The sequence below is a fragment of the Galeopterus variegatus genome, unplaced genomic scaffold, assembly GCF_000696425.1.
Source record: "Galeopterus variegatus unplaced genomic scaffold, G_variegatus-3.0.2 Scaffold88, whole genome shotgun sequence".
NCBI lineage: Eukaryota > Metazoa > Chordata > Mammalia > Dermoptera > Cynocephalidae > Galeopterus > Galeopterus variegatus.
The window spans coordinates 959,622-973,018 of NW_007726199.1; the positions used below are offsets into that span (position 1 = coordinate 959,622).

General features: G+C 36.2%; 1 protein-coding gene across 2 annotated transcripts in view; it reads right to left on the minus strand.

Annotated features, from left to right (window-relative positions):
* Positions 1-4,455: 4,455 nt before the first annotated feature.
* The window catches only part of CENPE (centromere protein E, 312kDa), a 78,838-nt gene continuing 69,896 nt past the window's right edge, over positions 4,456-13,397 (minus strand). For both annotated transcript variants that reach the window (XM_008580932.1, XM_008580925.1), the window contains 5 exons: positions 12,409-12,521; positions 10,885-10,982; positions 9,179-9,362; positions 7,249-7,535; positions 4,456-4,877 (listed from right to left, as the gene is read on the minus strand). In XM_008580932.1, the coding sequence (XP_008579154.1) occupies positions 4,783-4,877; positions 7,249-7,535; positions 9,179-9,362; positions 10,885-10,982; positions 12,409-12,521 (777 nt within the window). In that variant the 3' untranslated portion in view covers positions 4,456-4,782. The remainder of the gene's footprint in view (positions 4,878-7,248; positions 7,536-9,178; positions 9,363-10,884; positions 10,983-12,408; positions 12,522-13,397) is intronic.

Below are 13,397 nucleotides of genomic sequence, written 5' to 3' on the forward strand. Positions count from 1 at the left end.
ACCTTTGTGCAGGAGCAAGTCAAGTGCTTTTTAAGGCATGCTGGGATATGTAGTTCAGCTTCCCTTCAACGCTTGCTAATTCAGCTTCCTTCAGTTTTTAAAAAGAAGTCTCACCGTCCACACACTCTATATGTGTACGTGCTGCCATCTAGTGGAGCACAGGTAGAACTGTTAACTCCAAGTGAAGGTGAAAAGTGAAAAAGCACCTTGGAGCTTACTTAGGATGTGGAAATCATTTCTTTTACTTTGGACTCTCTAGTTCTCTGCCTTGTCAAGAATTATGTGTTGTTCTTGGGAAGTCAAGATTGAATGGGCTGGAGACTGCTTGTGGAAGATAGCAGAGCAACAAAATAGAAGAAACCCAGGTCACTGAAGATTCTGGAGCCTTCCTGGCCTTTGACCTATATTATTTTGAGGGAGGGAAATAAAAATTCCCTTGGTTTTAAGCTGTAGTTTTGACGGTCATTTTGTCATGCTCAGTATATTCTAACACTAATACACATTTAGTGGCCGAATGCCGGTAGCCTGCCTACACTGGGGCTGGTGTTGGGCAGTATGTGGAGCTTGAATGAAAGTGTGGTGGCTTAAAAGAGAAGAATATGCTGGGTAAGAGGAAAAAACCAAGTTTAGTTGAAGAGAACAGAGATATAAAGCCAAAAAGAAAGGACTAGATCTTGTGAGCCCTCTTGGCTAGGCTAGCACCCTGTACTTTATCTACTTAGTGCAATTGAGCAGAGTGGTTGTATAGGTTATTTGTATATGTAGTCATGTGTCACATAACAATGGGGATAGGTTCTGAGAAATGCATGTGAGGCAATTTCATCATTGTGCAAACATCACAGAATGTACTTTCACAAGCCTAGATGCTGTAGCTTACTACACACCTAGGCTATATGACATAGCCTATTGCTCCTAGGTTACAAACCTGTACAACATGTTACTGTATTGAACACTGTAGGCAATTACAGCATGACGGTATTTGTGTATTTAAACATATCTGAACATAGGAAAAGTACAGTAAAAATACAACATAAAAGATAAAAAGGTACATCCATGCTATGGGTTGAATGTTCATGTGTTGGAAACTCGATCTCTGTTTTTTTTTTTTTTTTTTTTTTTTTTTTTTTTTTTTTTTTTTTTTACTGACCGGTAACGGGATCGCAACCCTCGGTGTCGCGCCCGCACCACGCTCAGCCAGTGAGCGGGAACCGGTCTCCACATGGGATCCGAACCCTCGGCGGGAGCGCCGCCGTGCTCCCAAGCAGCGCACTCTCCAGTGCGCCACCGGGCCGGCCCTTGATCTCCGTTTTAACAGTGTCAAGAGGGTGGGAAATCTGATTATGATATTTGAAAGGTGGGGTCTCATGACCATGCTCTCATGACTGTATTAATCCATTTGTGGAGTAATGGGTTAATGGTTTAGTGGGTTGTTACAGGAGGGGCATTGGTGGCTTTATGAGGGGAGCAAGTGAGCACATTGAGTGTCTCTTGCTATTCTCACCATGTGATTGCCTGCATCACTGTGGGACCCTATACAGAGCCCACTAAGAAAAAGGCTCTCACCAGATGTACCCAGGGCCTTGGATTTCCCAGCCTCAAAAACTGTAAAAATTAAATTTCATTGCTTTATAAATTTCCCAATTTCAGGTATCCTGTTATAAGTGACAGAAAACGGACTAATGCAACCTGCAGAGGGCACTTACCATGAATAAAGCTTGCAGGACTGCAATTTGCTCGGGGTGAGTCAGTGAGTGGTGAATGCATGTGAAGGCCTAGGAGATTATTGTGTACTACTGTAGACTTTATAAACATTGTACACCCAGCCTGAACTACATTTATAAAAAAAATAAATTGCACTATGATGTTATGATGTGACTAGGCAGTGGGAACTTTTTAGCTATTTTATAATCTTATGGATTATAAATGCACATTGTAAATTGGGTCCATCGTTGACCAAAACATTGTTATGCAGTGTATTACTGTACTATACTCATATAAATTGGTTTATTCAATACCCATCTAAACCCTGCCTTTTACATTATAAGGACCAGAAAGCAAAATTCTCAAGTTCCTAGTGTCCTTTGCTGCCAGGAGTGGCCAAGTAGGACAGACCTAATCAGTGAAATGCAGACTGAATTTTCTGTAAAAGGGTTTCCTTCTTGAATGGAAAAGTGAGGATGCTCTGACTGACTTTCTTTTTGCCTGGAATGCAGATATATAAATCTTTGTGACGGTATATTTTAGGTGTCAACTTGACTAGATTAAGTGATACCTATACACACCATGATTAAGTAGCAAAATGCTACAGGTCTGTTTGTGAATGAACCAGACTATTCTGATTGTTGCTTTGACCCTACTGTCCATTACAGTAATGCCTACCTTACCTTTGGTGATTGATTGAGTGCTGCCATTTAGCCCATGACACCCCAGGATCCAATTATTTCCATTTTATTGCAGTTTTTCAGTTGAGTGCTGTGGTTTCCACTGTAAGGTTTGGCCTACAGAGAAGAGCAATCATGGAGCTCTTTAAGGACTCTAGGGGGCTTTCCTTACAAATCTCTCTTAATGATGTTTTTTTGGGACTATCTTATTATGAATTAGTAAGTTTTAAGTGACAAATACACTCTAGCATCCCCATCTTCTGAATCATAAAAATAAAATCATGGTCCCTCACTTGAGCCAGTTTATAGATTCAGAAACCCTAGAATAAAGGAAAGGCTGGATCCTCTCCAGGAAGGATCCCAGTATGCTGCTAAAAATTTATACCGTTAATCTTTCCCCCAGCATTCCCCAAAGAGGCCTATGGCCTTTTACCAGGGTAACTGTGCACTGGAGAAAAGTAAATAATCAGAACTTCAGGGACTACTGGCACTGGTTCTGAACGGACACTAATTTTAGGAGACCCAAAACATTACTGTGTCTCTGCAGTCAGAACAGGGGCTTAAGGAGGTCAGGTTGTCAATGGTGTTTTAGCTCAGGTCAGGCTTACGGTGGGTCTCTGAACCCACCCTGTGTTTATTTTCCCAGTTCCGGAATGCATAATTGGAATAGGCATACTTAGCAGCTGGCAGAATCCCCACATTAGTTCCCTAACCTGTGGGGTGAGGGCTATTATAGTGGGAAAGGCCAAATAAAAGCCATTAGAGCTGCCTCTACCTAGGAAAATAGTAAATCAGAAGCAATACTGCAACCCTGGGGGGATTTCAGAGAATAGTCCCACCATCAAGGACTTAAAAAGATGCAGGGGTCGGGTCGTAATTCCCACAACACACCCATTCAACTCTTCTATTTTGCCTGTATGGAAGAATGACAGTGCGTTATCATAAACTTAACAAAGTGCTGATTTCAATGGCAGCTGCTGTGTCCCATGTGGTTTTATGGCTTGAAAAAATTAACACATTTCCTGGTAACTGATAGGCGGCTATTGGTCTGCAAAGGCCTTTTTCTTCACACCTGTTCATAGGCCCCCTAGAGCAGTTTGTTTTCAGCTGGAAGGCCAGCAGTACACCTTCACTGTCTTACTTCAGGAAATATTAATTCTTCAGCCCTGTCATAATTTAGTTTGCAGGGAGCTTGATGGCCTTTCTCTTCCACAAGGTGTCACACTGGTCCATTGCACTGATGACATTATGCTGATTGGACCTAGTGAGCAAGCAGCGGCAACTACTTCAGACTTGTTAGTAAGACATTTGCATGTCAGAGGCTGGGAAATAAATCCAACTAAAATTCAGAGGCCTTCTACCTCAGTGGCATTTCTGTTGAGACATCCCTTCTAAGGTGAAGGATAAGTTGTTGCATCTGGCCCCTCCTACAACCAAGAAACAGGCACAATGCCTAGTGGGCCTATTTGGAAAATAAATCCACATACAAAAGTCCACATAAAATTTCAGAAGTTTTACAGATCGCATGATGTCCATCCATACATGTTTTATGTATTTGTGGGGACCTCAAGTTTAGAAAACTTTGCTTTGATAGAAACTGAGACTGTTTCCTCATGTTTAAAATGAAGAGGCAGAATAAGCAATCTGTGAGGTTGTTCCAGTTGGGAGTGAGGCGCAATGGAAAACAAAGTCTAATAATGAACAAATCAATTTAGAGTGTTGGTATAGGAAATGGGGTGGATGGGTTAACAGAAAAGTGAGAAAGAACTTTTGTATAATAACTTATAGCAAAAGGAAGAGAAGGACTAGAAAGTTAAGAGGACAAAGCCATTAAGAATTTAAATCCAGAAAACGTGTATATTTTCACAGCAAAATCCTGAAAGGCAACAAGAAGAGAGGAGAGTATGCCACCAAGGAACCATTAATATTACATGGAGTTGTGATTCAGAATTTCTAAACATTTATTAAATGTTCAACATACTAAAAAAATTTATAACTTTATTAATAAATGATGTTTTAAAATTATTTATGTATTATGTTTTTGAATTTTCTAAGTCACATATGGATGACTTTATATCAATAAAAAAGTAAATATTTTATATATACATTGAAAGACTGGAAATTTCTTTCAATCACTTTATTCTTTACAAAATATATAAATAAAAATAATTAAACTTTTAAAAGTATTACCACAGGCACAAAGAAGGTATTGCTATAACCATTCTAAATTACTAGAATACATTAATTTCCTGTTCCTTCTTCTTCCAATTCTAGCGGCAAAGTAAAAACTGAATTGAAATTAAGTTGAAGTGTGACATCATTGCCAGGGATAAATACATAAAAAAACAAAGTCATTTCCAAATAGGAACACTGGGCCCCAGAAAAATGACAGAAGAGGAGTCTACTGCGTTTTGCACTCAGGCACATCTTTTCCTGAAGAGGTGTGCCAAGGACCTGGCCGAGGATCCACACTCTCTGCTCCCATAGTTTGTTCCTCTGGGAAAGAAAATGAAATTCTATTAAAAAATACGAAAACCAAGCATAACTGGAAGTGGGAAGGATGTTAAGACAGGAAAAACATGAAGAATGAAAAAACGGTAATGTGGTTGATGGTTTTTGGACATTAAAAAGATGTATTTCACCTCATAAGAATTGGAGAAGTTTATTCCCTATTTTGTCATAAAACGAACTGTTAGAAAAACCATATTGTACATACAACTAAGAATTAATAACATTTTATTTGGAATTAGTTAATCTGAGATACAAAGGGAATCAAACATGAACTAATTGAATTTGACTTTGTCTTATTTTTAGAAAAATAATAGTGTGCTAAACAGATAGTATGTATTTTAGAGAATACTTAGTCATCTTTGGAAAAGTTTGAGTCTATAAAAAAGCACTTTAACTGCACCTATTTGTTTATAAACAATATTCATTTAAAAATTACTGTATTCATAAAAGTAAATCTATCATAACTGATCATGACAGTTATCTTAATTTGTTGAGGTAATTTAGATTACCTTTTATAATTAAAAGTAAAAACTGACATTAACTTTTCTCAGACTGATATTACTAATTCAAGCTGGGACTATCTCCTTTAATTCTGAATTGGTAGGTTTTTGGTTGAGTTATGCATTCCTCTAATCTAGTATTATTTACTTCACCTACAAATAGTACCAGAGAGATCCATATATTGATAAAAAGACACAAATGTTTTTGTTTCTAGTTGGATGAATTCATATTATACGTGTGCCTCTGGCTCTACTGGATAAAATCAAAAGGTGATCGTAAAAGTTCTCAGTTTTTCAAAAGACTCTTCTAAAATAGCATGTACAGCAAAAGTTCCATGTAAGTTCTAGACAGTGAAAGATCCTTAAATGTTTCTTAAATATAATTCAATGGAGACAATAGTCCAAACATTTTTTCCAAATGGTTTTGTGCCTAACTGTATGCTTAAGAGTACTTTTCGGACTGCCAACTTGATCTAATTTCTATGTGTAGCTGATGAGAACGGATGGATTTCTTTTTAGCCACTAAGTACAAGTCTCATAAACCCCAACAACCTTTGCTGAAGGCTTTAAGTGATTTGGCAGTTGCTCTTCTTAGTGTATGATTTTGTTGCTTTAGATTTGTGCAGTCGCGTAACAGGGTACTTCTGACAGGTAGATACACTGTCACTAATGGCTCTGGCTGTGCATATGTGGGCAAATAATAGATGCTATCTGGTAAGAGACTACAAGAAATGCAATCTTAAAGCGCTTCTCCTGCAATGCTGTGGACAGGACCCCTGAAAATCTGGGGGAGATCCTTAATATCTCCCACTCCTTTGTTCAATCAGGTGCCTCAAATTACTGCTTTTACTCCCAAATCTCTACAATCTGTACACTTCTCTCCATCTCTCCTCCAAGTCCACACTACTATCATGTTTTGTTTAGACAACTGTCATAAACTCTTGCTTATTACAGATGAGGTGATATTTTCAAAATTTTAACTGATTATATTCTGCTGCCACTGCTTAACATGTTTTGAAGGCTTCCTCTACATGTTCTTGTCTCTTTCTTTAGCCTCACTGACTTCACCTACAGAAGCCTGTACTAACTGTGCTCTGGCTGCACCTTATTTCTTTCAAAGCTTTTCCTACCCTGGGGCTGTCTCTGTTCCATTTGCCTGAGATGTTTTTCCCTCCCTTCTTTGTTAAGCTGACTCACATTAACCTTTTAGATCTGTTTTCTTCCTCAAGAAAGACATAATATTCCTCAATCAAATACCTGTTATATGCCTTATAGCCTTTTGCACCGCTAGAATTTCACTTTTTTTTGACTACTTGATTACTATCTGTATCTCCCATTAGACTGTAAGCTCTATGAGGGCAGGAACCACATCTGGTTTTGCTTATCAATGTATCATCAGGGTCTAATATAATACATGACACATAGTAGGGGCTCAAAAAATTTTGTTGATTGAATGAATGAATAAGTAAGTGATTTAAGTCTATGATCTGGCTTGTGTAAAATGAATATAATGCTATTGTATATACTGGCCCATTGAATTGGTAAGAAAGACTTCTTCAAAGTTTTGTTTTTAGGGTAGTGTTTTCATGTCCTCGAGAGAGTTGCTTGTCTATTTTTGGAGAGACCTGAGGGTTTAAGAGACAAAATAAAGATTTCATTTGGGGTAAAAAGTTATTGCACTTAAGTGCTGTGCCTTGGAGAAACAAACTTTCTTACACAGGCTTAGCAAATGAAGCCTGTGTACTTTAGCTTTTTCAACTAAATCTTCTTGTCTAAACTTGCCCTTTGGGGACAAATATTAAAAATAGTTTCCAACCATTACCCCTGATTTCCAAGTAACCAGTACATTTACCTACCTGGGCAAAGGCCTAAACCTGAGTTATCAAAATAACGAACTGGATGGGGTGCTGGTAAAGACTTTGATCGGCTATCAAAAAACCAAGGTTTTGGTGATTCCTTTGGCACAGGATCTTGTAAATTCCGTTCTTTGCACTGAGAAGGTGTATTCTGTCTCTTTTTAGAAGCTGTTCCAGTCACTTTAGGAGACTTTGGAGAATTCTCACAAGTTGCTTCTTTGTGGGCCTCTCTTTTAAGGGTTCTTTCTTTCCAAGTTTTGACCTCTTTGGAAAGGTGATGATTATTGCTTAAATGTGGGGGGAAAAAATGGAGACTGTAAGATTTCCCAATTCTTGAAATGTATTCACATTTATATTAAAATTTTTTAAAAAAATTGTGATGAAATATATATAACATAAAATTTACCATTTTATCACATTTTAACTTCAACTTAATGCTTTCTGTTTGGACTATTTCCACAGTTCAGAAAATGAAATGAATCTATATAAAGTGAATAATGGTAGTAAATTTCCATGATACTTGGAGTCTTGAAAATAAAGCTCAAAGTAAGACATTAGGTTTTCACATGAATCAATGATGTCATCCAGAGTGGTTTAACTATTAATACTTTGCCACAATGATTTGATAAACTAGTCTTCTGGTTAGATGAATCTTTGATGCAACTTGGTATTTTTAAAAGAAATATTACACTATGCTTTTCTAGATTTCATAGTTACAGTTTTGCTTCTTATAGGAAATGCCACCAGCACTTATCCAGTTTGGGCAGAGAGAAACCTGGAAAGTAATCCTAGAGGGCCGTTCTCCTTTAGTTTATCAGTCAGCCAAGTGTGCTGATACTATCTCATACCTATCTCTCAAATTCATCTCCTTATTTTTATCCCTATTGGTGCCATTCTAGTCCATGCCAAAATTATTTTTTGCCTGGACTACCATCAACAGATTCTGCAACTGGGTTCCCCTATGATGCTCTAGCAGCCAAAGATGCTATATGACCTCATCAGGCCCCTGGCTTAAAATCCTCCAGTTGCAGGTAATTCTCTCATCACATTTAAGATACCACCCCAAATTCCTCAGAACGATCTATAAAGGCCTGTGTAATCTGGATCCAGTTACCTCTGGCAGTTCATCTTCCACCCTACTCTGTCTCATTCTCTATATCCTGGCCACACTAGATGTCTTTCAGTCCCATCGATTAGTTATTCTTCCTGACTCAAAGCCTGTGTACATGCTGTTCCCTTGGCCTAGAAGGTTTACCCCTCTTCTCCTTTCATCTAGCTTAATTCCTACTCCTTTTTCCGAACTGATCTTACATATTAGTTTCTTGATCACTATTCCTCACCCCAAAACCCAGATAAGGTTAGATCCCTCTTTTCTAATTGAATCCTTTCATGATGTCCTTTTGGGCTTTTCTTTCTTGTTTAACGGTACTCATTACAAAGAATTAGCTATCTGTAAAATTACTTAATGTTTATTTATCTTCTACTGTATCATCAGAAGAGTGCTTAGCACAAAGATTCTAATCTTCCACGGATGTAGAAGCCAATAATTAAATTTTTAAAATCAGTTTATAAAGTAAAGGTAAATAAGCTAAGATAATGGACTTAACGGGTTCTCCTCTGAGTAAAGTCTCACTGACTTGGGTAAATGGACTTATGAACTTGTGTGGTGTATTTCAGCTGCTCCCTCAAGTCTTTGTTTATTTACTTCCTGGTTCTTGGCTTAAAAATAGGTCAGGTGATGGATAGCAAACATTGGGAATAGTGCTACCACGTTCCTATTTCTTTTAAAAAAGACACTTACTACATGAGCTCTAAAAATTACTTTCCCCATAATATGAAAAGGGTTGCCAACTGCAAAAAAAATGTGCATGTACCTACCACTCCCCTACACACATAAGCATAATATCTGTACCATGTAAGCAGATCTTACCTTAACAGTTCATTATTTTGCTTTATTAGCTGTTCATTTTGCTGCTTTAGCTTAAACATTTCCTTTTCCAGCCTTATATATTCACTTTTCATAATAAGAGCTTTTGTGCTTTGTACAATGCCGCTGCCACCCCCACAGGTTAAGGGTTTATTTGAAGGCTGAGAATCAATACATCCTGATATCACTGTGGAAGGCAAATATACAAATAGGTGGTAATTTTAATTATTTCCAAAGTTCAAAATGCTCATAAAGGAAATATTACCAAGTGCAATAAGCCACTAGAAAAACCAAAACACCTCAACCATTATTTCCTGGGAAGTCATCCTTGACTTTCTCTTTCTGCCTCACCTCCCCTGCCCATTGGATCATCAATCTAAACGTCTCTCTAGACTCCATCTCAACCAATTCCACTACCATATCTGGCTCATTAAGATCTTTCACCTTGACTGCAGCAATAGCAATCCTGCCCCAGTTAGAGTTGTCCTTCATTGGTCTATTTTCTACAACAGTGCTCAACTGGAGGGCTTGTTACAACATGGTGTGTATGTGTGTGGTCCACTCCCAGTCATCCAGGCATTATGAGTATGAAACACATACTTATCAACTATATATATGTTAGAATCATATTGAAGCATATATTAAGTATTCTATATTATGTGTGCAGAAGTAGTGAAAGAGACCGTGTTTTATCAATTGTAGGCACAGTTGCATAAAATGGTGAGGTGCTCATAAAGTGACATAATCTGTTGGGTCACCAGCAATTCAAAAAAGAGGGGTAGTGTGTGTGTGATTCTTGATGTCCATTTTATTTTGAATTCAGGTACAATATATACCTGAAAGCCACCCACAAATCAAAAGTTATTATACAAATACCTCTGTAACAAAGAACCCTCACTTCTGTTTTTATCCCTTGAAGTTTTCCTGGTAGGAACAGTGATTATCATGCAATAGACACTAGGGAAGTTCAAGCTATAATAGGTACTAGGCAACATCTCTAACACTACCTCTAATTTTTTTTAAGAAAAGGAGTGAGCAAAACTACATGTGGGTACATCTCATATTTGGCTTGCTATTTAGAATTTTCAATGCCTTTTTACACATGACTTTTGGTTTGATTCAACTTGTGATTTCACACACCCATACACACGTTTATAAGCTAGAAGGTCAGGTGCTGTCCCCATGATTTCACATTAGCCGTTAACCTGTTCCTAACTTTTAGTTCAGTGCTTGTTTTACTATGCAAAGCTACCCCAAGTACTGTTCAGCATTCTCTTTTTCGCAAGTAAACATTAACTCAGTATCTTCTGTTTTAAGAGCAAATAAAATATTATTTGCTTATTTTTACCGTGCACCAGTTAAATTTATCAGTTGCATACAACTAAAATCTATTAAGACATGTTTGATTTTTATTGGGAAGGGTACTTCTTCTTCGATAGTTAAGGCATTATTTTATAGCCCTGAAGGTATCTTCACTTATATGTAAAGATCTGATAATGCATAAAATTCATATTTTTAAAAAATCTACAATGGATAAACATTTGAGATCACAGTAAACTAAGGAGATGTCAGAGGATAAATATGATCCAATGAATTCATTTTAAAATAGATTAATGGTTAACTTAGGTTTACTCTTGATCATCAAAGTCTGTAACTGTATTGAGAAGCAAAATGAAAAAGATCTGAAAATATCTGCATTTTCTACTTACTTGAGGTATCTTGGGCCTGTTGATTTCTTCTAAGATTTTCTCTCAAAAGCCTTATAGCTTCTTTTTGATATTCCACAGTGGCTTTTGTAGAAGTAATTCTAACAAGAATAAAATTATGTAAAAGCCCAGCAACTAATTTTTTATGAAAGAATAGTTAGAACTGCTGTTAAGAATTCTTTAACACAGCACACTGACATAATATCTATAAGTAGCAGCAGATAAGCCCTCATAATACCTCTGTGGTATCATGTCCATTATGGCTATAACAACATCAAATTGGAAGTATTGTTTGGTTGCAGGAACAGCCCAATATTCTTAATATTGAGAAATTAGTTCTTTTAAAATTTCTGAAGGCACAATATCTATTAATTGGATATTGAACAAAATTATCTTTAGAGGTACCATAAAAAAAGGGGGGGGGGCTATTAATGGTGTTCTCATGAAAGAGGAAAAGCAGCTTCATTTCTATATTGTTAGGAAAACAAACCCTGACTGCTGATCCTGGTCTAAGGAAATACAGTCAAAGGTCAAATTCTGATCATTATTACTCAGTAAAAAGAGACATTTAATGAATTATTGGTTTAGGCATTAATCAGCAATGATAAATTGTAGGACTTTATGCCTTTCTTAAAGACTATGAAAGTATCTGTTAACTATATTATAAGAAAAATTGCTTTTTATAATTAAGAACCTAATAGGTATACATTTCAGTAAAACCAATAGGTCTTATCCATCAAAGCCTGCTTAGATAGCATGAAGACTCATAGAGTGCTACTTGCTGGGCAGAATTAGACATCATCATTAAAGATTTATTCAAGATTTACAGAAAGAATGAAAAACGTTAGGAGCCATATGGCATCTTAAGAAATGCTCTAATATAAACCTCTCTTTTTGTTGATTAAGAATGTGAAGATCAGAGAGATTAAACAGCTTGCTTAAGGTGATGCACTAATACGTGGGTACATATCTCTAACTTAGTTCCTTTGACTCTGTTTAATGTAACATTCTTTTCATTATGGTATACCACAAAGAACTTTAGGCATGCTATTAAGTATAATACTACATATAAATAAATCAATAAAAAGAGGATATGTTCTTGGGCCCTAGGTACCTATAAAGGAAATATAATCTTTACACAAAATCACAATAGGAAGAACAAATGAATTTAAGAGAAACAACAGAAACCTTCATCAAACTTCTAAATACCCCCCCCCCCCAAAGATTCTTAATGTTCACTCTGGAGCATAAAAAAGCCATTTTTAAGTCGTTTAAATATGATTGCGGAAGAAGTACTCAAAGACATAGTGTGTTAACTGATCAGACTTGTGTTTTTTTAAAAGTTTTGCATATGTAATGAGAATTTAATAAATTTAAAATTTATGGATGCTTGTATTTTCTTAAAAAAAGTAATAACAATATTTTCATAAATTATACTTTAAAAAGTTAACCAGTGCAAAGAAACTTATGTAGTTTAGAAAGAAATTTAAGCTATTAAAGCCATGTTCAATTAAGGCAAAGACATACTCCTTTTCAAATTCTTTGGCATTTTTCATTTTCTCTAGTTCTATCACCACCAGCTTTGTTTTCAGATCTTCAATTTCTTCTTTATAGGGCTTAGCTCCTAAAGCAACTTTGTCCTATATTTTTTAGAGAAAATAAAAATAAAATAATTATTAGAGCAGTTTCAATTTCTCCAGTTTTAAAGAGTGGTTAGCTGCCTTTGCTTTAGTAAGAACATTTTAAAACAGCAAACAACTCTAAATATATAAAAACAGGAAAAGCAATAGTTTTAACTAAATAATAAGATATTTGATGTGAAGTATATTTGAAGTTATATGAAGCGAATATGTAATTAGAGACATGATTTCCTAAAATAAAAATTTTTTTCCAGTTAAAAAGTGATATAACTACAAAATGAAACAGAAGGGTTGAAAATAATGAAATGGGTGGGTAAATCAAGAAAATGAAACAAAAAGATGTCAAATTAGAACTAATTCAAGCTACAAAGCATTACTGAGAATATTTTGTTCTGAGGTTTCAATCCAGTCATATATGTACTTTCCACTCACAGAATAAATATGTGTGTGTTTGTGTGTGTATATAAATTTTTAAAAAATTAACAGACTTTATATTTTACAGCAGTTTTAGCTTTACAGAAAAAACGACTGGAAGAAGGTAGAGCTTCTACATACCTCCTGTCCCTACCCGCTTCTCCCTGTCATTTATATCATGCATTGGTATGTATGGTGCATTTGTTACAACTTATAAACTAATATTGGTACATTATTATTAATTAAAGTCCACAGTTTACATTAGGATTTCTTATTCATATTGCACATTCTGTGGGTTTTGACAAATGTATAATGACATGTGTCCATCATTACAGTATCATACAGAATAGTGTCACTGACCTAAAAATCCCCTATGCTCTACCTATTTGCCCCACCCCTCCTCCCCCAATCCCTAACAACTGTTAATCTTTTTACTGTCTCCAGTTTTGCCTTTCCCAAAAT